This window comes from Aethalodelphis obliquidens, unplaced genomic scaffold, assembly GCF_003676395.1.
Source record: "Aethalodelphis obliquidens isolate GAN/ISIS:26980383/991018 unplaced genomic scaffold, ASM367639v1 scaffold12, whole genome shotgun sequence".
Lineage (NCBI taxonomy): Eukaryota > Metazoa > Chordata > Mammalia > Artiodactyla > Delphinidae > Aethalodelphis > Aethalodelphis obliquidens.
In genome coordinates, this window is record NW_020837956.1 from 32393969 (window position 1) to 32420405 (window position 26437).

At 38.6% G+C, this 26437-nt stretch overlaps 1 protein-coding gene across 1 annotated transcript in view; it reads left to right on the top strand.

Moving 5' to 3' along the window:
* The window catches only part of NBAS (NBAS subunit of NRZ tethering complex), a 287599-nt gene that overhangs the window by 33033 nt on the left and 228129 nt on the right, over window positions 1–26437 (top strand). The window contains exons 10-11 of the mRNA XM_027113927.1: window positions 14785–14923; window positions 21806–21874. Coding sequence (XP_026969728.1) covers window positions 14785–14923; window positions 21806–21874 — 208 coding nt within the window. The remainder of the gene's footprint in view (window positions 1–14784; window positions 14924–21805; window positions 21875–26437) is intronic.

Here is a 26437-nt window from a genome sequence, read left to right on the forward strand (position 1 = left end):
ATGTGGGGATCCAGATAAAGGAGATATTATTTCCTTGAAGGATCAGGGGAGTATGGCAGGTGGCATTAGGACTTACTTTGCAGAATGGATATGATCTGGACATGATGGGTGTTCCAGACAAAGTGACATTGTGAACAGTGACAAGAGGCAGGAAGCCACAGTTTATATTTGGAAAATTTCAAGTGGTGCGGCTTGGCTGACACTGTAGGGTGTGTGTAGGAGGGGAGTAGAGGTGATAGTTGTGGTGGGAGAATGGGTGTGTGAAAGGCAGGTAATTGGGAGTGTTAATTGGCTTTTCTGTTCTTTAAGGAACTCGGATTTTTGAGATGAGGAAACATATCAGCTATGCTTTGAGGAATGTTGATTTAGTTTGGAGATACTAGTGGCTGGGTGACTCATAGGTGATTATATACTAGTTCAGGCCACAGGCAACTAGGACCTATTCATTTTCATACATAGAATTACTATGTATACGTATATATCGTACTTTATTAATTTTTAAATTTTAATTAATAGGTCTTATATTTCCAATTAAAATTTCAGATAATTAAAGGCAAAAAATACATGCAATGCACATTTAAGCAATAACATCTAGTATAAGAGCTCTGTTTGTCAATTGGTACCTCTCCATCCGTGGGCTCCTTGGATGAGTGACTAATTTCTTGAGTGGAGAAGAAAAATTATTATGTTTCTTTCTTTTGATTTTTCTCTTCCCTTTTTCTTCTCTTATATTTTGTATTCTTCTGCCCCACATTTTTCTGTTTTATTTTTCTTGTCTTTTTTAAAAGAGGTGCATTTTATGTCTTAATCTTTGGCTGTTTTTTTGCTTTGTTTAGATTATTTCATGATGACTATTCTGTTGTCTTGGTTTTTTACAAAGGTCAGTATTAGACTTCTTTTTTCCTAGCACTATTTCAGGAGCGTAAGTGGGGTTCACTTGGGACCGTAGGTTTGAAATGATCATACATTCAATAGTTATTACATGATAATAACTTGTCATAAGTCAGATTACCTTATTACTTCTTAAGCCTTTCAGTTTTTGGCCTAGGATATAAGTACATAAAGGTATTTCTGGGGCTTCCCTGGTGGCGCAGTGGTTGAGAGTCCGCCTGCCGATGCAGGGGACACGGGTTCGTGCCCCGGTCCGGGAAGATCCCACGTGCTGTGGAGCGGCTAGGCCCGTGAGCCATGGCCGCTGAGCCTGCGCGTCCAGAGCCTGTGCTCCGCAACAGGAGAGGCCACAACAGTGAGAGGCCCGCGTACCAAAAAAAAAAAAAAAAAAAAAAGTTATTTTTGGGGGAATGGTCTCAAAAATTTTGTGAAGGTAAGTACATATGAAACCACAGGAGGAGGGCTGCTTCTTGGTTCTGCAATCATGTACAGTTTTTGATAGCAGTCAACTTGGAGATGGGTGACTGCATTAAAGTTTCTGAATGAAAATTGTTATAAAGCAAGGAATATGTGTAAATGCCCTCTTGTGTGTGACAAAATATTGCTAGGTTGTTTATATTTTCCATTATCTGTTCTTTTAAGGAAAGAAGCTGAAATATTCATCACATTTTTATTTATTTTTGGTTACTCTGGTAATGTGATGGTGTGATATTTACCATCCACAAGGATTTTGTAAATGTGAAATATATCAGCCAGAATGGAGTTAGGATAAATTGGTAATATACAAACTCAAGGTTTTATGAAATTCACTGTTTTGCTTGATGCTGTGAACCTGTGATAGAGTTTTATTTATAAATTAGGCACAGTAAGAGAATATTTGAGTTGCCAGCATCACTGTTCTTGTGCTGTGGGGCCGTTATGAAGTAAAATAAGGCTTTCGCGAACACAAGAATTACAGTACCTCGGCAGTCTGTATCTGATAACGTGGACGGCTGTTAAGTGCCTAAAGTGTGGGGTACACCGGCCAAAGGGAGGACTCACCTCCTGGGCTGCGTGGAGCAGGATGGCACGGGAAGGTGCAGGATTTCATTACACTACTCAGAATGGCGTGCAGTTGAAAACTTATGAACCGTTTCTGGAATTTTCCATTTAATATTTTTGGACTGCAGTTGACTGTGGGTAACTGAAATTGCAGGAGGCGAAACTGTGGATAAGTGGGACTACTGTATCCTGCTTTCAATAGGTTTTTTTTTTTTGAGGTTTTGATCCTAATTTTATTGTAAATTTCTACAAGCCATATCTGCCTTATTCAACTTTGAATCTCCAATAGTTCCTTGATAACTACACAAAGATAGTGTTTGAAGGTAACTTTTTCTAGATCCTGAATTACATCTCAACAAAGACAAAAGCTAGAAAACATGTCTCCTTTCTTGGGCCCTTTTGAGAAACCACCCATTCTCAGAATCCTTGATGACTCTTTGATACTAATTTTAAGTGTATAATTCAATGATTTTTAGTAAATGTATAGACTTGTGCAAACACTACTCCAGTCAGTTTTAGAATATTTCCATTGTCCCTAAAAATCTCTCATGCCTGTGAGTTTTGTGGAATGTAAATCACACCTCAGTAAAACTGTAAAAAATAAAGGAATGCATAAGAAAGAAAAAAAAGATCCTTTAAGCAGGCTTTCATTTGAACACTTTTATCTTTTTTTTAGTTAAAAAATTACTTTAAATTTATATACAGTAAAATATACTCTTTTTGGTGTACATTGCTTTTTAAAAAAAATTTTATTGAAGTATAGTTGATTTGCAATGTGTTAATTTCTTCTGTACAGGAGTGATTCAGTTATACATATGCATACATATATATATTCTTTTTATATTCTTTTCCATTATGGTTTCTCACAGGATATTGAATATAGTTCCCTATGATATACAGTAGGACCTTGTTGTTTATCCATCCCATACATGATAGTTTGCCTCTGCTAATCCCAAACTTCCATTCCTTCCCTCCCTTACTTCCCCTCCCCGTTGGCAACCATAAGTCTGTTCTCTATATCTGTGAGTCTGTTTTTGTTTCATAGATATGTTGATTTGTATCATATTTTAGATTCCACATGTAAGTGACACCATATGGTATTTGTCTTTCTCTTTCTGACTTACTTCACTTAATATGATGATATCTAGGTCCATCCATGTTGCTGCACATGGCAATATTTCATCCTTTTTGATGGCTGAGCAATATTCCATTGTATGTGTATACACACCTTTATCCATTCATCTGTCGATGGACATTTAGGTTGTTTCCATATCTTGGCTATTGTAAATAGTGCTGCCATGAACATAGGGGTGCATGTATCTTTTCGAATTATAGTTTTGTCTGGGTATATGCCCAGGAGTGGGATTGCTGGATCATATGGCAACTCTACTTTTAGATTTTTGTGGAACTTCCATATTGTTTTCCATAGTGGTTGCACCAATTTACATTTCCACCAACTGAACACTTTTATCTTTATGTTAAGGATACTAAGATTTAAGAAAGATACCCGTGTTTCATACAGTCTGTGGGGAAGAATCATGATTGATTAATAATGTATGTCATAGTTGTACAAAGGATGAATCTAAGCATTTGAGTGATTGATTTTTATCCTTTTAGTCAACTGTGTTAAGCCAGATACAGATTCCGCAGAAAGAACTTGAGACATTTACAAGGAATAATAAACTAAGTGTCAGCTTGCCTATTAGTAGATTGCAATTAGGTAGGAGTGAACTGGCTGAAGAGTAGTTGGGTAGTTGCATTCTCCTAAGCATGCACTGGTAGGGATTGCTACTATTCTTGGGAAGGCTCAGAAGATGCAAGAGATGTCTTTAGAAAGCTGTTAATTTTAGGCGAGACTGAGGAATACCTTTAAGTAATGGCACGTTGAAGTACTGAAGGGCTATGCTTTACGCATCCTGATTTGGTCATCTCATGGGGGTTTCTGATTTCCCCTAACCAACACTCAGCACTTTATTTTTTTCTTTCTTTCTTTATTTTATTTATTTTTGGCTGTGTTGGGTCTTCGTTGCTGCACGTGGGCTGTTTTCTAGTTGCGGCGAGCGGGGACTACTCTTCGTTGCGGTGCGCGGGCTTCTCATTGTGGTGGCTTCTTGTTGTGGAGTGCAGGCTTCAGTAGTTGTGGCACGTGGGCTCAGTGGTCGTGGCTTGTGGGCTCTAGAGCGCAGGCTCAGTAGTTGTGGCGCCCGGGCTTAGTTGCTGCACGGCATGTGGGATCTTCCTGGACCAGGGCTCGAACCCGTGTCCCCTGCATTGGCAGGCAGATTCTTAACCACTGCACCACCAGGGAAGTCCCTCAGCATTTTAAATATGAGTCCTTTACACTCATGGGATAAAGGAGGTATTCCAAATAAGTAACTAGTACTTAGTGGGGGGATCAAAAATGTTTTTCGTGTGAATGAGCTCTCAGGAGGCGTGATGATGACTTCACTGGCACAAAATGGAAGGAAAAGAGTCTTGGGCATAGAATGGGACGGGGTGCAGTAGAGTACGCATAGGGGGCCACGATCTCTTCTTCATACATCACCCCTGTCTAGGGAAATGTCCATCGGTCCCACAAATGTTTAAATTATATCTTGTGGAGGAGATAGTGTTGAGAGTGCCCTACTTAAAGGTTTACCCAAGGGCATAGGTAAATTTTGTTCTCCTCTTATAAGGTGTAAGATCCATCTAGACCTGTGAGATGCTTTTGGAAGCTAATCAGTGGGCCTTTATAGCCGTTACATTGCCATAAAATTGCCCATCTTTCTCTCTGGTTCCTAAGGTCATATATATTCTGTGAGAATCAGGGCAGTGATGTATAAATGATACACTCTTTTGACAGCTGGAGGAGCAGTTGGCTATAAATTACATTAGGAAGTTTCTCATAAGCCCTAGCTAGATAAGATTAATAATTTCATGAAGGATTTTGCTTCTAGAAAAGGAATGAGTACTGCAGTCCAGATCCTTGTTAATTATCTTACACTGCAGTGAGAGAGTGTGTTCAGCCTTTGATAATGTAGGGGCTGTTGACATTTGAGAGATTAGCACGCAGCCTTGTAGCTGGGAAGTATGAATGTCAGTAATTGAGTATATTAACTTATATTAAGGAGCTTTTCATTTGCCTTTAGAATTCTCATTCCTCCACTGTATTCTTCTTTCCCTGAGTTCAGGTTGGGTTTTTGAAGAGAAATGAAGAGGTGCTGTTGTCTGCACAAAAAGCTGCATTGTCTTGGCGGATGTGAAAGTCCTTAGGTGTGAATTAAGGGACTCGCTGAGCTTCACAGACTGATTTTTCTTTTCTTTTTTTCCCACAGGCATTTGTTTCTGGGGAGGCAGGGAAGTGGAGAGTCTTGGCCATATCCTGCGATCTGCTTTTATCCAGGATATGTTACAGATAGGTAGACACGTGTGACTCAGAAATATCTTGGTCCTTAGCAGACTCCACCTGGCTGTCTTTTAAGAAGACAGTCTTCTTTATTAGTTTGACTTTTTTTTGCCTACCACGGAAAAAAATTAAATTACTTGGCAATCAGCTTTAACCCATCAGTCAGTCCTCTCTTTGGAGATTCTTTGATAGGAGGGGCTAGTTCTCATTATGTTACAGTTACATTTAAATGGGCCTTTGTAGACCTTCATAAAGTTTTTAATCTCTTCAGCTGGTAAATCAACCAACCTCCCTCCCTCCCTCCCGCTCTCTGCTTTGGTTGTAGTTTAACCTGATAACTTTATATGTCAGTGAATTTCATTAATCTTAAGCAAGATATTTTGTACTTGGGTTATATGTTTTCCCCCCCTGATTTTAAGGACTACTCCATAATCCCTCTGCAAAATTTATGGAAATGCAATTTTAAGAAGTAACTTGGGCCAGATTGAATTTCTTCTCATACTTGGAGTGATGCTAGCTGTTGTGGATCTCTCTTTGGAGTAGAGAGCTGAAAGAAGACTATTGAGTTATCTTAGGTTATTTTATAGGAATTAAGGAATGATGCTTAATTTTGTTTTTTTTAAATTTTTATTGGAGTATAGTTGCTTTACAATGTGTTAGTTTCTACTGTACAGCAAAGTGAATCAGCTATACGTGTACAAATATCCCCTCTTTTTTGGATTTCCTTCCCATTTAGGTCACCACAGATCATTGAGTAGAGTTCTCTGTGCTATATAGTAGGTTCTCATTAGTTATGTTTTATACATAGTATCAATAGTGTATATATGTCAATCTCAATCTCCCAATTCATCCCACCCCCGCCTTCCCCCTTGGTATCCATACATTTGTTCTCTATGTCTGTGTCTCTATTTCTGCTTTGTAAATAAGATCGTCTATACCAATTTTTTCAGATTCCACATATATGCTATTAATTTTGTTTTATAAACAATTAGAAATTTTAAAATATATATTTGTGATATGATAGAATGTGTACTGGATTAGGAGACAGGAAATCTGTGCTACTTATTAGCTCTGTAACCTCAAGTCGTCCTTCTTTTTCGACCACATTTTGCTGCATTGCATTGGGCACAGACAGTAGATGGTGGTTTTAGCAAGCTGCTCAAGTACCAAGGACATCTAGTATAGACTACTAGGTAGCATTTAACAGAGCAAAATTGTGGCAGGGAGTTTGGTAGCAGGCATTATGGAAATTCATTTTCGGGGACAGCTGGCAAGCTACAGTTAGTAGGATTCAGTGGGGGGAGGTAGGGTTCAAAGACAAGACTTATTTTCCTGAGAGAACAAGTTTGAGAAAGACGTCAAAAATTAAACTATTGGTATTGAAATAGAAGGTGAGAATTTGGTTTCAGAACCTGGACTGTTCTGAAATCAGGATTCAAAGTAGACATGGAATGGATCAGACAGAGGGATGCTAAACATATTATATTGTGCTTTTGCAGTGAAGTTGCCTAAATCCATCGTAGTGATGGGGAGGAAATTACGTTTTCAGATGATGATCATTGTCATCAGCTGTGGATTGAGGGATGGAAACGGGCAGAGACATTCAAGAAATCCAAGATGAACAGAATTTTTAATATTGAACCAGTAAGATTTTTGTAGCAAAGAATATTTAAGATCAAGTTAGAATGAATTAAAATTGGGAACATTTCTATGATCCCAAGAGAAGAACGGCTTCTAGCTGTGAAGGTAGTAGGTAACAGTTTTTGAGCCCTTACTTTGCCAGGCATGGTCTTAAGTACTTTTAATTTGGGGGCATGTAATTTTTTCTTCTTTCTTTCTTTCTTTCTTTCTTTCTTTCTTTCTTTCTTTCTTCCTTCCTTCCTTTCTTTCTTTCTTTCTTTCTTTCTTTCTTTCTTTCTTTCTTTCTTTCTTTCTTTTCCTTCTTCCTTCCTCCCTCCCTTCCTTCCTTCCTTCCTTCCTTCCTTTTCCCCCTTCCTTGCTGGTTGTATGCCACAAGCCCATTGATCATTGGACAGGGAACATACAAGAGTTTCTTGCTCTATTATTTCAGATTCATTTCCTTGGCTTTAAGGAGTTTTAAGCCACTAGATGGCAGATGTTTTTCAACAATTACTAGACTGAAGACCCTTCTTAATAAACTAGTTATAACTCTTCTTGTAATCAATTGGTAGGGTCCCCTTTAGCTCTCCCAGGGCATCCAGATCACGTCTGGTGAGATGCGTGGGGCACACATTCCGTCCCTCCCTTTCTTTCCTCGGATGGGCCTGACCAGCCTCTTCTCACTGCCTCTTACTCTGCCCTGGCCTCTGCCTTTACTCCCGCTCATGTAATTCACTCCTTGTGTTTTTTGGCTCCATCGCTTACAGTTTATTTTTCTTGTCTGATACCTGCATTCCTGCTTTGAAGTTTGGACTCTTAGAGTGTCAGAGCTGGAAAAGAGTTTCACCCGTCGTTTGGCTCGGCCCCTTCATTTCTCAGCTGGGAGAACTGAAGCCTGGAGGGGTTAAGCCAAGGACGACGGGGGCTCTGGGTCGGATTTATCTTCGTGCCCTTGCGCTTCTGGGCACATAGTACACAGATGGATGTTTCCTGAATGAAACAGCTGTGGTAAATGCTTTGAAGGATACAGACACGTCTCTGTGTCCGAATGGTTTAACGTTTAGTGATGGAGGCATCATTTAAGTAACTGTTACCGTTCTGAAGGTAGCAGGTGATAATGTGCTCGGGAAGCGAGCAGGATAAACCATTCTGTATTGTTGAGGACCCTTCGAACTTTCTGACCTGCTACCCCTGCCCGCCTTTCACAGGCTGGGGGCGCTCACTGCGTTTCTCACCGTCCTCCCAGCACACCATTTACAGACTCGTCTCCATGTTCTTGTACGTCGTGTTCTCTTGGCGGAGCAGGCTCTTCACCTGATCCCTTTATCTGTTTGGGAAGTTGTTGAAAGGAGAACCCTTTCTCTGGTGTTACCCCGTGAAGGCTTCCTTGACTTCTTCCTCCACACACTTAATTGGTCCTTAAGGCTATTTTTGTGCCGAGCTCAAGGGTCCCTGCAGCAGCAGTCTGGGTTGGCTTGTCCTCCCTGGAGTGGACAATGCTCGCTGTCGTTCTCGTGTGTGAATACGTGTCCACCGCCACCTGAGCAAGGAGGGTGCCCCCGAGCCTCCCCCCACGGTTGGTATTAATGCACTGGGAGAGCTAAACACGACTCTACAAATTGATTCTGAGAATTAGAAGTGGTTTTTAAGCAAAAGCTCTTTATTTGTCTTGCACACTCCTGATTGCTTAGCACGTGGTTTGCATTTACAAATTTTGATGGGATGAAGGAAACTAATATTACAGTTACTCTTTTGCAAAGGTATTTGAACCTGATACACCTGATTCCTAGACCCATGATTTTCCTATTGTCCACAAAATTTTGAGGTTGAAGATTACTGGGAAAGTTTTCTCCTACTCTCGTGTTTTTGTTAACGAGTAGTTTAAACTCCTACATATCGAGGGCTTTATAGTCTTCCAAATTTAATATGTACTATAGAAATTCCATATTGCTTTATGTCTTTATAGAATAATTTAAAAATAATCACTTGCTTCAAAATGTGATTCCTGAAGTGAGTACATAAGAGCCAAATACTGTATCTTTAAGGAGGTTTTGCTACCACTGCATGTAAATATTTCTGGGTGGAGAAGCTTACCGCAGCAGAAAATAACACGAATGATATAAGTTATTTTCTGCAGTATTGTCTGCGGTTTTAATTTTTGCAAAAATCTAGTGATCCTTTCAGTAGTAAATCACAGAATGCTTAAGATGTAACTATTAACATATAAACAGCTTCAAAATGTCACAAAGCAAATGATATGCTGATTTCATTTTCAGTATTTGACTAGACTTGTGGGTTGATGCTAAGCGTTACAGCCAATTTACTGAATTTTTTTCTCTTGGACTTCATTAACTGGAAGAAATTTATGTACATAATTTGGGATACTGTATCTTGATTTTCCTCTTTTTAAGTTAGAAACAGAGAGAATAGTACAGGGAATGATTTAATGAACACCTAAGTACCTACTACCCAGCATTAACAAATATTGAGGGCTTCCCTGGTGGTGCAGTGGTTGCGAGTCCGCCTGCCGATGTACTGAAAAAACAAACAAACCAAAAAAACCCAAAAAACAAATATTGAGATTATATTTTTTACTTAAGGTGTCTGTATGTGTATAGTTATACCCAGATATATAAATAAAAGAGAGACAATAGTACAGACAAAATTTCCTACTTCCATTCCTCTGTCTCACTTTCCCTTTCTAGAGGCAGCCTGCTCTCATGGTTTTAGTGTGCGACCTTCCAATATATATTTTTACATTTGTTCTTTTTTACACTGTATGTTTCCCTGAACAGTTTAATGAATTTATTTATCCCTTTTAAACATTTAAAATATTTCTAATTTTTCTGCATTATAAATAGTGCTACATGAGGTATTCTTTTACCAAGAAATAAATATACCTGTGCAAGAATTTCTCTAGAGTTGTCTTAGAACTCAATTTGGGGTATTTTTTGGGAAGGGGTGCATTTTTTAGATATTGTCATATCATTCTCCAAAATGATTACTACAGTCTTACCAATAGTTTTATGAGAGTTCCTGTGTATAAATCTTTGGCATAAATCTTTGTTGCTTTGATCTGCATTACTGGCTTTTGTATTTCTCTTCTTGTGACTTGCTTATTTTTTGTCCGTTTTTCTTTTGGGCTGGTTGTGGGAGATCTTTATGGATTCTGTCTGCTAAAACATATACTCTGTTAGTTTTATGTTTTATAAATAAGTTTTCCTGGTGTGTGCCTTATCTTTGCACTTTATGGAGAGGAATTTTAGATTTTAGTATAGTCAAATTTGAAGGAGAACATCTCAGTGACACTAGGGTAGGGTAGTTTTTGACAGGTCAGGATGCACGAAGCACAGGCCACCAAGGGGAAGGTTATCAGTGTGAATGGAGCTGGCTCTTTTCAGAGCTCTACTCTCCCATGTGAATTTTATATTGTCTAGTTCCATTACATCAGTTTGTTCAGTTCCACAAGAAATTCTGTTGGGATTTTATTTGAAATTTCTTTCAATTTATAGATTAAGAAGAATTGGCATCTTTAAGGTATTGAGAGTTTGTCAAAGAACATGGTATGTCTCTTTATGCATAACTCTGTGTCCTTCAGGAGCATTTTGAAATTTTCTCCCTGATGTTTTCCTTTACGAGATTCTCGCCTTAGTGTTGTCTGCTGCCCTCTTTTTTTTTTTGTATTTTCGGTACGCGGGCCTCTCACTGTTGTGGCCTCTCCCGTTGCGGAGCACAGGCTCCGGACGCGCAGGCTCAGCGGCCATGGCTCACGGGCCCAGCCGCTCCGCGGCATGTGGGATCTTCCCGGACCGGGGCACGAACCCGTGTCCCCTGCATCGGCAGGCGGACTCTCAACCACTGCGCCACCAGGGAAGCCCGAATCTCTTTTATTTTTAATTGAGCTTATCTTGTTGTAACCAATTTGATCTATTCACGGCCATGTTTATCAGAATTCATAGGGAGGAAGTGTCTTCTAGTATCAAGACCAGGAGATAAGAAGAAATCTGAAATCTCAGTTAGCTCTCCTTTCACAGTCAGGCAACGTAAAGTTTTATACATATATTTTAAAATCTGAAAATTAAATATGACATTTGTCCTCTCCATGACATAGTAGTGCAAACTAAATAGTAATGCTCAACCCCTTGAGAAAAGAATTATATGGTTACTATAAAAAATATATATTTATTTATAGATGGTCAATGTTGTGCACTGAGTAGAGAAAAATTATTTCATTATCAGGATCTGCTTTATCCTGACCTTTTAGAGATTTGTTGAATTCTCAAATAGTGTTTTATTTTTATTATAACAATAGGCTACTGGTTTTTAAAGATATGTTTTATGAGAATCACATGTTTTCCGTTTGAAAAAGTACTGTGACTATATTCAGAAATGTAGATATTCAAAATTACCTGTTTTGTTTCTATTTATTCAGAGGAGTTTTTCCTAACAAACTGACTTTTGAAAAAAAAGTTCCTTACGGAAAATTTGAAGCATGTTCACAGAATATACTGACTCCCTTGTGCCTGCCATTCAGTTTAACAGTCCACTCGCGGCCAGCCTCATCTCATCTATGGCCTCAGCCGAGCCTCCACCCTCCTGTGCCTAGAATATCACGAAGTAAATTCTGGACAGCGTAGTATTTCATCTGAATATTTCAGTGTGTATTTCTAAAAAATAAGGACTCTAAAAAAACATAAACATGAAACCATTGTCATATGCAAAGATAATTAACAATAATTTGTCCATATCTTCAAATATCCAGACTGTGTTCTCTTTTAATTCATTGATCTGCTCTCCATTCTCTCCTCCTCTCTCACTCTTACAGAGAGAGAGAGAGAGAGAGAGAGAGAGAGAGTATGTGTGTGTGTGTGTGTGTGTGTGTGTGTGTGTGTGTGTGTTTGGAAGAAGCCAGGTCATTCTGTAGTTTTCTACTGTGTAGACTTTTTAGATTTCCTATTGTTTATTTTTATTTATTTATTTATTTTTAACATCTTCATTGGAGTATAATTGCTTTACGACGTTGTGTTAGTTTCTGCCATATAATAAAGTGAATCAGCCACATGCATACATATATCTCCATATCCCCTCCCTCTTGCGTCTCCCTCCCACCCTCCTTATCCCACCCCTCTAGGTTGTCACAGAGCACTGAGCTGATCTCCCTGCGCTATGCAGCTGCTTCTCACTAGCTATCTATTTTACATTTAGATTTCCCATTGTTTAGATTGCATCTTTGAAGTGTTGTTTGAAGTATTTTTCTTTTTTCAACTGTATTTTTTTCAAATTTGTAGTTAGAGCCAGAGGAATGATATGATTTTATCTGCATTAGGTCTACTTATGTTTTTTGAAATTGTTTTGGTGTAAAAATCATTTGAGCAGAATGGTTGCTATAGGCAAGTGATACTCATACTCCTACCTTGACTTTGGACCAAAATCTCTTTTGCCCTGGTGAACAGGGTTAATTACGTGTTAGCTCTGAGGACTGGCGAAGGGTAGAAATAGCCCAGCGGGTTGCTTCAAGCATCTTCTCAAAGTTTGTTGCTTATGATTTGCTGTGATGGAAACTTGTTAGACTATACATATAAAAGCAGTAGGAAAAAGGCTTTGATTGAAGGCTCCAGTTGTGTTTGCGAATAAAGCACATTTACATTACTTTATGAATTTTGAGACTTTGAGTTGGGCTAAGCTCTATGGCTAAACGTAGAAGGGTTTTATGCACTTTTGAAAGTTTTACATCTGAGAGTATGTGTAGAGATGAGATTTTAAAAAATTATTATTATTTTTTTATTGTTGTTAGCTTAATTCAGAATAGGAACTAACATGGTGTTGTAGGTCACTTGTGCTTCAAAAACAGACTGACAGAAAAAGAGATCATTATGCTGTATACCTTAAGCTTATACAGTGCTGTATGTCAGTTATATCTCATTAAGAGTGAAGAAAAAGAAGAAAGTTAGGAAGGTGGTCAAATGAGAAGAGGGCAGTTGGTGGAATTAGAGGCTGACAGGTTGTCTGAATTCCGGGGCTGGGGAATAAACAAGATGTGTGTTAGTTTTCTGTGGTTGCTCTAACAGTTTACCACAAATTTAGGGGCTTAAAATAAATTTATGTTACATTTCTGGAGGTGAGAAGTCCGAAATGGGTCTCACTGAACTAAGATCAGGGTGTCAGCAGGGCTGTGTCCTCGCTGGAGGCTCAGGGGGACAATCTGTCTTCTTACCTCTGCCAGCTTCTAGAGCAGCCCAGCTTCCTTGGCCCCTTCTATCCTGAAGACCAGCAGAGACTGGGCGAATCTTTTTCTCACATCACATCACTGTGACACTGACTCTCCTGCTTCCCTCTTGTGCTTTTAAGGACTTTTGTGGTTATTTGGGTCACCTCGAAAATCCAGGATACTCTCCCTGTTCTAAGGTCATTTGCTTAGCAACCTAAGTCCACGTGATGCCACATGTTCACAGGTTCTAGAGATTAAGACATGGGCCTCTTTGGGGGCCATTATTCTGCTTGCCCCACAAGGTAAGCAGAATCAACAGAGGACAGGTGTTGCTTCTGCACTAACGTGTAGAGCTCTGTCTGACTGCCCTTGAGCATAGCTCAGCGGGCTGTATTGAGTAACTCATGGTGTTACCTCATGAGGTACTTAGAATTATAGAAAGTTTAAGAGTTATCAGTGGTTAACATAACCATAAAACCAAGTCACTCTTTTGATATGCCAACTCTGAGGAGTCTTAGGAAGTGTCATTTCCTTCCCCCTTTTGATTTCTATGCAGAAACTAAAATTTTTAGAGTTTTGATTTATCTATGAGCATGGTCTAGAAAAAGATAAGCACTAATTTGTTGTGTCAGGAAGTGCATCCTTTTTTTTTTGACACAGCGGGGGCCTGGTGATGATAGATATCAGGTACGTTTTGATGTAAAGGGAGCCTGATGTTTTCTGTCATTTGGGATAGTTGTGTAGGCGGGAGCGTTGTGTGGACATGACCAGAGAAACCTGTTCTTTTTCGTAAGCAGCAGGGAGTTTCCTGCCTGTAGGGAGGGTCTTTTTAAAAAATCGAGGCATTAAGAAGGATGTGGCTTCTCTCTTCTGTTACTCCATTGCCTTGTTGTTATTGGGGACAACAAGTGTTTTCCTTTAATATATCAGAAGTTTTACTTTCAAACATTTTTCTTTTTTCTATAGGTGATTATGATGTCTTATATGTTCCCTGCCAGATTTACTAAACATGACTTAACTTTAAAAATCATGACTGTTGGGTTCCATTAGTAATCAGCTTAGTTTGTGTAGTGGTCACATAGTCTTTTAACTTTTAGTACTTGTTAGACTGCTTGTCCTGTTGGTAACTGGCCTCTAATTGCAATGAAGTATAACAAACAGAAAAGTGAACCAGTCATAATGTACAGTCTTATTTCAGTATAGTTATTAGTGACCCATCCACAGCCGTCCCAGCTGGCATTTCTTTCTAGCATCTGTAATTGTGCTCTCATTGCTTCCGATGCTCTGCTGTCACTAGTACATATGTGTCTATGTGAGGTGACGTATCTGTTTATTAAAGTTTATTGGTGTGGATACAGTTCCTCAGATATTCAGTGGCCAACCTGAAAACATTTTTTTTCTCATTTCTAAGTTCTCATCTGAGTTTCAGATGTTTGAATGTGTAAATGAAGGTGAAATTCCAGTTGAGAACCCATCTGGTTTTTCTATTGGTGGTTTCCTCTAAAATATTTACCTTCTAGGATTAGTATATACTAATTTTATTTCAGTTTTCCTTGTGAAGGTTTCTGCTCTCTTTGTTTTGATGTTGTCTTGTTCCTATTTGTAATTTATCAATTCTTTTTATCTTTCTCTTTTTTAGACTTTTACTGGTCGGTGGATGTGAAACTGCTGAAGTGGGCATACCAAAAGCTGCTAGCTGTGGACTCTCTGCCTGGAGAGTTCTTTCAGGATCACCTTATTATAAGCCGGTTACTCATGGTGGAGACAGGGTCACTGCAGTAAGTCTTCGTTGTGGTATTTCACTTTGCTAATAGGTCTTAGATAAGCCCTTTGTAAGATACAGAGAAGGAAGCAATTTGCCTTAAATGAAGAAAGTAACCTAAGGCAAGTGAAATTTTAGGACTTCTTTCAAGTATCAAATTTATCTAAAGCATGTTTAATTTAACTTGAGTCTCATTTTTAGTAACAATATTTGCAGATATCAGAAAAACAACCTAACAGTAATCCCATTACTTGCGTTTGCTTATTTAGACATTAACATTTATTAAGTCCCTTTTGATGTGCCGGCAGCTGTTCTGAGTGCTGTTACATGTAGTAGCTCATTTAATTCTCAGTAACCCTTTGAGGTAGGTATTGTTAGTAGCTCCAGTCTGTTGATGAGGAAAGTGAAATTTAGCTGGGCCACCCCACTAGCAAGTGGCAGAATGAGGGTACAAACGCTGGCATGAGTTCCCCTGTTCAAGTTCTTAACTGCCTTCGTACTTCCATTTTGTTCCATATTGATCAGTACTATTTGTCCAGCCATTCATTTATTCTTTCTTTAATTGAATTTCTGTTTTCTGTCAGTCACTCCTTTATGCTGTAATAGTCAGTATAGGCTAGGCTGTGTTGTGATAATAAAAAGAGCCACATAAACAAACATGAAAACTCCTGGCATTTCTGTGGGTTACCCCAGGAAAGTGTGTTCCTTATTTGTGGCAAAGTCTGCTGTTGATCTCATGACTACCCTGAACAGCTTGTTCCAAGTGATGACTAAAGGATATGTGGGGGCTGGTGACCTCTTGAGGGCCCACTGTCTCATTTTATGGCCTTGGGAGGGGGAGGAGAGGACTAAAAGGTGGGACTTTTTTTTTTTTTTTTTTTTTTTTCTTTTGCGGTACACGGGCCTCTCACTGTTGTGGCCTCTCCTGTTGCGGAGCACAGGCTCCGGACGCGCAGGCTCAGCGGCCGTGGCTCACGGGCCCAGCTGCTCCGCGGCATGTGGGATCTTCCCGGACTGGGGCACGAACCCGTGTCCCCTGCATTGGTAGGCGGACTCTCAACCACTGCGCCACCAGGGAAGCCCTAGGTGGGACTTTTTAACCGTCTTACACCAGAACTGGCATCACTTCTGCTTGCAGTTCATTTACTGAAACTCATCATGTGGCCCCTCCTACCTTCAAGGGGCCTGGGAAGTAGTTTCCTGTGTGTCCAGAAAGGCAAGAAAAACTAGATATTAGTGAATATTAATTGTTTCTACCATATTGGCCACTCTGTGATCATATATATCTTGACTTTTTTTGTATAAACTGTAAGATCCTAATTACGTACCCTGTGCTTAGCCTGATATTTGGTGGGCACTCAGATACAGTATTTTTCTAATGAGGGAAGAAACCGAGAAATTAAGGTGAGACACGGTGTAAGTGAATGTGCCATGCTAGTTATTCCTATGAATGCATTTGTTCCATTATTTCTGCCTCAAAATAATCCTGTAAAACAATGGTTAAACAGTTTCATGTTGAAGAAGAACTAGTGAAGAAGTACTTTTGAAAAGAAATCTTTAGCAATCATAGTAAGCTTCCGTTAATTATTTTCTTTAGTTTTTAGCATATGCTGAAATATGTGATTGTGAATTTAACCCAACAATGTAGTAGGGTTTTTTTTTTTTTAAATTAGGTCAACTTATTGGTTCAATATGGCAGCAGACCTTAAAACAGTTTATATTCGTACATCAGTTTATACAGTACTGTGTCGTGTGCTTTTTCTTCCATTCACGGTCCCTTTACTCACTCTAGCACCCATTGATTCTCCCTGCAGGACCGGGTAAGGAGTCCAGGTTGAGTGTTATTAGCCCCATTTCACAGATGAGGAGCCTAAGGCCCTGGGAGATCTTAACAACTAAAAGTAGGGCAGCAGGGGTGGAACCAGATTTTGTAGCTCTTGTTTAGCACTTTCCTCACTCCACATGTGAAATTACATACATCTCATTGGCATTGTCAAATTTATGCTGTGATGATTATCCCATAATTTATTTTTTAAAAAAGAGTGAGTTAGCAGTTGGACATGTTATTTCATATTTGTTATAATTTAGTCATGTTCCTGTCTCCGATTTCACACCCAGCTTGTCGTTTTATATGTGAGATGTATCAGGGCAGATCCTGAAAAGGGTTTGAACAATTTTATCTCTTGACTCTGTCTGAGTGTGATGTCTGCAGCTTATTTTTTAATTTTATTTTTGGCTGTGCCACGTGGCTTGCGGGATCTTAGTTCCCCAACCAGTGATTGAACCCGCGCCCTCAGCAGTGAAAGCGCTGAGTACTAACCACTGGACCTCCAGGGAAGTCCCTGTAGCTTATTTTTAAATGGTTCAGTCAAAAAACAATTTTTAAAAAAGTATACATACACATACAGATAAAGCAAATGTGGCTAATTGTTAATAATTGGTGAACTCAGGTAAAAGGTATACTGGTATTTCATTGTGTAATCATTTCAACTTTTCAGTAGCTAGGAAATTTGTCAAAATTAAAGGTTGAGGGAAAAAAAGGAAGAATTGGTAAGTATGGAGGATATAAGGCGAGAGAAAGTGGGCAAACTGTGAAGGGCCATTTCAGTATGTTGTAATCAAGTATATTTGTGACAGAGTCTGGGACAGGGGAAGGCACGGAGGACTGTCACGTACTATGAAACCTTTTTTCACGTGGCTTCTTTAACTTCTCCGTGCTTTCACTTTGCTCCTTACTGAAGTATTGGAATCTGCTCTGCTATGTATGGTCCTTCCCTCTCTGGCCTGAAGCTTCAGTATTGGAGTCTCTTAAAGGAAAATTGCTTGTGCAGTGACAAAATAAGTGGGGGGAAATACTGAATTGCAAATTGAGTGCTCCACCGTATGATAAACTTCTTGAAATGCTGCAAGTGTACTTTAATTATGTTAGTGCCTTTTTTTTTTTTTTTTTTGCGGTACGCGGGCCTCTCACTGTTGTGGCCTCTCCCGCTGCGGAGCACAGGCTCCAGACGCGCAGACTTAGCGGCCATGGCTCATGGGCCCAGCCGCTCCGCGGCATGTGGGATCTTCCCGGACCGGGGCACGAACCCGTGTCTCCTGCATCGGCAGGCGGACTCTCAACCACTGCACCACCAGGGAAGCCCTGTTAGTGCCTTTTTAATGTGTCTTGCAGCTAAACGCACAATCATTCTGTGTAGCCTTCCCCTACCTCAAAGTAATTTGAAACTATAAGATTAGTTCCTCTTGTCAGGTGACAGATATTGTCTGCATCGAACCTCTTATTGTTTGTTTAAGGCTGCTATTGTTTTGGGGTGAATATCGACCGAAAAATGCTGCTGACACATATATTCTCATCTCTCACAAGGCTGTTGGGTTGTAAAAGAGGCTATGCAAAATTCCATATATACCTTGAGCAAAGTTTCCAAATTAATGTCCGTGCCATCTGTAGGAGATAGTTTTATTTATTCATTTGTTCAACATCAAATCACCGATGCAGGTATCAGAACATACAGGTAGCAGCCCTCAAGGGGTTTACTGTACTGGAGGTACAGCTGTGCCCACAAATAAGGGCAAGAAGCTATAGCAAATACCAGGGGAGAGTTCAGTCACTGGGGGGAAGGAAGGAGCCCGGCTCAGGAGTCAGAAGGTTGGGATTGGAATTCTAGCTCAGCACTTACCACTGGTGTCTTAAGGCTCTTGCCAGGATCAAATGAGGTAATATATATGAAGGCCATTGATAAACAATAAAATGTTCTACAGTGTTAATTATTATCTATTTGTCTTATTAAGGTGGAAATTTTGGAAAAAATGTATAAAAAATGAACAAAACTGACTTTTTTGTTATTGATGCTGCTTCCTTTTCAGTATAGAATGTTGTTCTGGAAAGAACACAGGGTTTTTGAAATCCTGTTTCCCTGAGAAAACAGAAGTAATCAGAATATTTTCATAAGATCCTACCACCTGCCTACACATGCACCTAATTTCCGTAGCTTTTCTCTTGTTATTACAGGTGAGCTGTACTTGCACTAGCTAAGGCCAGCTCCTCCGTTTGTCCACTGCATCTCACACTTGCTAATTGAAGGATGTTTATCCACATCTTGAATCTTGCTGCCCATTAGGTTTATCAGCAAACAACATGCATTTATTTTTCCCATTGTAAAAACTCTTTAGTTTTAGGGGACTTAGAACCTACTAAATCCTGCTACCAGCCCATTTGTTCCTTTCCTTCAGCATGTTCAAGAGTCATCTATACTTGATCCATTTCCAACTTTTCTTTTCTCTCTTGAATTCACTTGAATGGGGCTTTATCTCCATGATTTCACTGAAACTGTCTTACTGATGTTATCGGTGCCCTCCAGTATTTTACCAGTTTATCAGTTTATTGGTATTCTTTAATTCCTATTAATTGCCTGTACAACAATCAGTTAGTTGGTTTTATTTTCCCCTTCTCCTTTTTCCTCTCTTTTCTAGTTGCATTATTTCTATTTTGTCAAAACACACAATATTTATACGATAGTTTCAACCCTCATCATCATGTTTCTTTAGTCATAGATGTTCATTTATGTATTTTAAAATGTTCCCTGTCCCTTTGTTTGAAGTTTTCCCAGTCACCTCTTGGTTGGATGAAATTATCCTCTAATAGATATTTTGAGAAGGGCTCACAGATGAAGAGTTCCTTAAGTTCTTGTGTGTCAGAATTGTTTTTCATAGCCTGGACATTTGAAGGAAAACTTATCTGGATATAAAATCTTTGGTTTACCTGTTCTTTCACTGAGCTTTAAAAAAACACAGCACTATTGTTACTTTGCTTTTATGTGGAATTTGAAAAGTTGATGCAAGTCAAATTATCTTCTCTTTGTATGTTACTTGGCCATTTTGTTTGGAGGCCTTGAGGATTTCCTTTATCTTTGAAATCTAGTATCCTTCCTGGAATATTTCTTGGAGTTGATTTTTCTGGGTTAATTTTCCCAGGTACCTGTTCACTCTTTCAATATATAGATTCAGGTCTTTTTTCATTTCTGGAAAGTTTTCTTAGACTACAATTTTTGGCAGTGGTTTTAGATTGACCTTAGTCCCCTTTGCTAGCTTGTCGCATCTGTCCTCCTGGACCCTGCAGTGTGTTTTCAGTCTGCTTTTGCTCACCACAAGCCTGTGTCGGCCTGGGTCAGGGTGGGTGGGAGTGTGGGGATGGCAAGAGCAGTGGAGATGACACACTGGAGTTTGGTGGTTTTTCTCTTTCTACTTACAATGATTTTGAAGATCCTTGATCTTCAAGTTAAGTGAGGGTGTGGTTTTCATGCAGATTTATTTTTCTCTTCTTGTATTTTCTTGTTTTTGGAGGAAATGTGGAGCTAGGCCGTCAGTAATATCTTCAGCTGCTCAGCAGTTCTGGTAGGAACATTTTTAACCTCAGCTTAAGAATACAGCCCCCCCCTTGCCTTTTTCTTTTAAATTAAGGAAAAGTTCATATAACATAAAATGGACCATTAAATATTTTAAAGTGTACAGTTCAGTGGCATTTAGTACATTCACAGTGTTGTGCAACTGTCGCCACTATCTAGGTCCAAGACATTTTCGTCACCCCAAATGGAAACACCAGACCCATTAAACAGTCACTCCCTTTTGTTCCCTCACCTCAGCTCCTGGCAGTCACTGGTCTGCTTTCTGTTTATATGGATTTACCTGTTTTGAAAATTTCATATGAATGGAATCATACAGTATGAGACTTTTGTATCTGGCTTCTCTCTTTTAGCGACATATTTTTGAGGTCCATCCAAATTTTAGTGTGCATCAGTACTTCATTCCTTTTTACGACTGAATAATATTCCGTTGTATGGATATACTGCCTTTTTAAAAAATTTATTATTTTTATTTTATTTTATTTTATTTTTGCGGTACACGGGCCTCTCACTGCTGTGGCCTCTCCCGTTGCGGAGCACGGGCTCTGGACGTGCAGGCTCAGTGGCCATGGCTCACGGGCCCAGCTGCTCCGCGGCATGTGGGATCTTCCCGGACCGGGGCACGAACCCGTGTCCCCTGCATCGGCAGGCGGACTCTCAACCGCTGCGCCACCAGGGAAGCCCTGCCTTTTGTTTATCCATTCTTTAGTTAGTGGACATTTAAATTGTTTCTATTTTTTGGCTATTATGAATAACGTTGCTGTGAACATTTGTGTGTACAGGTATTTGTTTGAACACCTGTTTTCAGTTCTTTTGGGTATATACTTAGTATGGAATTTCTGGATCATATGGTAATTCCGTTTAACTTTTGAACGACCACCAGACTGTTTTCCACAGTGGTTGTACCATTTTATGTTCCTGCCAGCAATGTACCAGTGTTCCAAATTCTCTACAACTTCAACAATGCTTATTTTCCATTTCTAAAAAATTATACACATCTCTCCCTCTTGCTTTAAGTATATTTCTTAAATCTAGAGACAAAAATAGTCTTGTTTTATTATTTCAAATACTTGTTTCTCAGTGATTTTTTTCTGGTGTTTTTCAAGTATGGGATCAATTTCTTCATGAATGAAATTTCTGTTGGGAGTATTGACCTTTTCCATAGTGATGCTAGGATAAAATGGTAACCTGGGCCAGACTCATTTGAGAAGAGCCACTCATTAGATTCTAATTTGCATAGATTGTACTAGACTTGTTACGTATGTATTTAAAAATACATTTGATTATGGGTACATTTTGTAAGATTTGTCACTTGTTGGATTTTCTTTCCCAAACAAAAACAAAATCTCACCAAGATTTCTGATACTTATTCATGATTTTCTTAACCATTTCTTAAAATACTAGATATGCTGTAGTTTTCATTTCATGATGAAAGGCCTTTAAACAATGAGGAAGCCTTCCATTGATCTTTTTTTTTATGATGTGTGTCTATTTTGTAGGTACCAAAGACCCTGGGATTATTAAGGATGTTAAGTGGCAAGTTTTACAGTCGCCAGGGGCAAGAACAGGTAATACAAATTGGCATCTTCGCCAGGGTCCCCTTAAGGACAGAGTTGAATGAATCTTGAATATTATAGATTTTCATCTGAATTTGCTCTTAATTGTACATTACAGGGGTGTATGCATTAATAAGGTTTCATGGAGCTGTTCACTGAAGATTTGTGCATTTTACTGTATATATCATTCTTATCACAGTAAAGAAAATTAAAAAAAAAAGAATGAATCTAGTCCTCTTGGATCTGGGGATATAGCCCAAAGAAGTTTCCTGGAATCATTATATATCTTTGAAGTTTCTTATTCTATCTTGTGAATTTTTGTATCCTTGTCCATAACATATCCCTTATGTTTGTTGGTTTTAAAATAAGAGAAGATTCCTTCCTAAATCTGAGATTATTGGTGTTTCAAGAGGATGAGCCACATTGATCCTGGGCTTAACTGTTTTGTTCTTCAATAGGAGAAACATGGATCCAGCTCAGAGATGCTGGGCAGTTTCATCCTGGATGTACCCGTGTGCTTTGGCGCTGTCTCTGAGGGAGATGGTTATAGTCATGCCCTCTACACGGCTCTCACAGGAGTCTTGACATACGTGGGGCTTCAGATCATACTCCTTCCTGTTTTGGGGGGAATCAAACAAATTAATTTTCGTTTCTTCGATTTCTTAACTAAGGGAAATTGTAAGAAATATGGAAATTGTAAGAAATATAACATGTATTCTCTTGCTGCATTTGTATTTAATATATTTAAAATTTTGAGTCCTAGTTATTTCTGTGCCCTTGACTTCAACTAATTCATATCTTCTGGGTTGGTTTGGCTTTTCTGTCTGTAGCATTGAGCAATAACACTCCTCTTTATGTCTGGAAAGTCACTTTCATTTTTAATCCCTTGTATGTTTACAGTTTTCCAGTTAGCATTCTCTTTAGTCATTTCAAGCAGTTTGTCTTCATTTTGCAGGTGAAGAACCATAAGCAAGACTAAATGCCTTGGCCTCTGCCACGTACTTTGTTCTTTCTAATTTACTGTGCTGCCTCTGTTGGTCTTTCTGTTACCATAATAGTGCATGAGAGCTTTACTTTGTTTTCCTCCCTGGATCCTTTCCCATTCTCTTTAATTCCATCTAAATAATAACTCTATCTTTAACAAATTTTAAAGGGTTCATTTTTTAATTCTTTTGATGATAAGTAATTACGTGGAGTGTCAGCATTTATTTATTCTTTTAGTCAGTCAGCAAGCACGCACTTTGAGCCAGCCATGGTGTTAGAGATGAGAATAGATAGATGAATAAAATGCAGTGTGCTTCCTCAAGGAGCCCTCAGTGTAGTGCGGGAGTCAGATGCAGAAGCAGCTGTAGAACAGGACAATATGACACGTTTCATAACCTGTCCTGTAATATAATATGAAGCGCCGTTGAGGTGCAGGGAGGGGCCATTGAACTCTGGAGGTGATACTTGATTTGGAAGTGAGTAAGAGATCCTCAGGCGGATAGGGGAAGGCTGGTTGTTTCCAGGCCAGAAGCAGCCTGTGCAAAGTCCCGGAAGTGTTGGAGAACACTGCAGAACGCTCCACTCTGCTGTGGGGTAGGGTCCATGGTCTCTTACTGTTTGTGTTCCGTAGTTATTTTATTGGGACCAACATAATTGTATTGTGTTTAGAACAAGAATTATTTGGGGATTGATATATTGGTACATGACTTTCCTTTGTACCATATCCTTTACATACTAAATGCTGTGTTTATTAGTTGATTTGGTATATTAATAGGCAAATGTAACTGTTCAATCAGTATAAAATGTCCATCTTCTTTTTACTCTTTCTTACCTCCTGGGAACTCCAGATTCATGTTACCTTGCCTCCTGCTATTGGTTATTCTTTTGTGTGGAACTCAGCTCTTTCTTGTTTTTATCGGTATCCTCTGTGATTGAACAGAAGGAGGGAGCAGGTAGCAACTAATTTCCTTACGTTTTGATCTTTCTTTCTGGCACCTGGTACTGGAATCCTTGACCGTTTGGACTTTTTAAAAAGACTTTATGAAAGTAGTACTCTAAAATCAGGGCCTTTCAGTAAATATCTGAATGTTATATGAGTATCCTGTTTGTATTCAGTGGTTCCTAGCCCAGAAATAATTATGGGGCATAGATTTTTAGCACCATCATTTTAGACCTGACAGGTCTCATAGAGATTATGTAATAATTCCTTATTATTGTGAATACTTTCTAGCTTATAAGTTCTTTCGCATGATCTCAGAGGAAGCTTGCATTAATGGCATTATGATGCCTATTTTATTGATGAAGAAATTAAAGCCTCAAGAGAAATGGCTTTCCCAAACTCACCTACCTAGTGTCAGAGATGGGTTTGGTCTTGAGTTGGCTCTTGATCTAGTGCTTTTTTTCACTACCTCTTGTTGGCTTTTGTCTAAACCCTTAGTTGGACAATTGAAGAAGCAGAAGCCAAGATATGTTGTACTTAAAAGTAGCCCAAGTTAAAAATTACCTCTTATCCCAGAAAGAATGATCTGTTTTACTACTCAAGTTTGGTGGCAATTCTATTTCTCTTTTAAAATGTGTTATCTCTTAACTACTGCTATTTTTTTAAAGAGGAAGTGCTTTCCTATATAGTAACCACATGGTTAATATTTAGTTCATTTTGTTCTGTTCACTTGTCAGACTATAAAGCAGCAACACTGATTGGATAGTATTAGAGGGAATGTATATAAAATAGCTAAGGCAGTGATTGCTACCTTGCAGGCACATGATAAATGATAGTGGTGGCTGCTGTTCTGATCTGTTAATTTCTTTATATCCATAATCATAGAACCAATAATTAGTAGTCTGTGGGTCCTTTTTAATTGTGGTTTAGTATACCCCAAATTTACGTGATTCAAAATAATCAACTGCTGGTTGTCTGGCATATATTATCTTTTGAAGAGTATATGAATAATCAAAATTATTTGTTTTCTTTTGAGCTTCTTTTGTCACCAGAAAGTTTAAATTTATTTTTTATTTATTTTTTAAATTTTACTGAAGTATAGTTGATTTACAATCTTGTGCTAATTTCTGCTGTAGAGCAAAGTGACTCAGTTATATGTATATTTTTTTTCTTTTTCATATTCTTTTCCATTATGGTTTATCACAGGATATTGAATATAGTTATACAGTAGGACCTTGTTGTTTATCCATCCTATGTGTAATAGTTTGCTTCTGCTAATCCCGAACTCCCCATCCTTCCTTCCTCCAGAAAGTTTAAATTTAAATCTTTTCCTTTATGCTTTGGGCTTTGAGGTCTTACGAAGTTCTTTCACATGCTGATATTGTAAAGATGTTCTATGTTTTCTTTTAAAAGTTTCATGGTTTTGCTTTTCACCTGTAAGTTTTCAATCCATCTTGAATTTCTTTTTGTTGGATATAGTAGGAATCTAATTTATAATATGCTCTGTGTGGCTAGTACCATTAATTCAGTGCTGTATTCTTTCCCAACTAATTTATATAATGCCATAATTTATATACTGCCACCATAATTTATATAATGTCTGTCAGGACAGACATTTACAGAGGGTCCATTGTAGCTCTGTTTCTCTGCTCTCTTTTCTGTTTCATTGTTGTACATGTCTATTCTCATGACAATATCTCACAGTTTTAATAAACTAAAGTTTTATAATTAAAAAATAATTTTTTTGGAAAGGGTAGTAGCTTGGAAACTTTTTTTTCTTCAAAGGCTTTTATTTCCTTCATACTTTTGCAGTGTTCCCCCCCTCAGGTTGTTAACCAGGCTTTTGAGGATGACTTTCTTTTGATTTGAGAATAGATTTCTGTTTATTCTTTGGGATCAGACTTCTAAACTTCAGTGGGTTAGAACACCTACTGAATACCTTGAGGGCGGGGGTTTATGTTTGTTTTTTTCACTGCAGGTTCCCCAGAGTATAAAACAGTGCCTGGCATGTACTATGTATTATTGAATATGTAATATTCAGAAAATAATTGTCGAGTGTTGGAAGAGCAGTACTTACAAATTCACCTTTGATTGAGCTGAGGTATTTTTTCCTTTAAGCGTATGTAGTAATTTAGAACATTTTGAACGTGTGCACTAGAATTCAGTACTTTGATTTTACTATAGCTTGTACATTTGAAAGGTATAATGAAATTGGAAATCACTCATTTTTAATTGTCCTATATAGATGATAGGCAGTTGAAGAAAGTGAGGCAATTTAAACTAATCTCAGTACGAAGGTCTGATATTTAACATTTAAAAAAAATCTCTCTTTTAGAAAGGACAGTTGAAAAGTTTTATTGCAGTGTTTGAGAGAAGACACAGTTCCTACTCCAAATATTGCTCCAGTAGGAGAAGGCTTTAATTAGTGTTTTTAATTAACACAAGATCAAATGGACATTTGAGCTAGTGGTTTAGTGTAAATGAGAAGTAGAAGTTAAAATAATGTTCACATTATTAATTTCAGTAGTATTTTGTTAGTATTACATTGCTACACAAAAGACTCAATGAAGTAACGGAAGATATCTTTTGAAAAGTTTTAGGAAGGGATTTGAGATGAGGAGGTAAATAGGAGAAATGACAGTGAAGTTAAT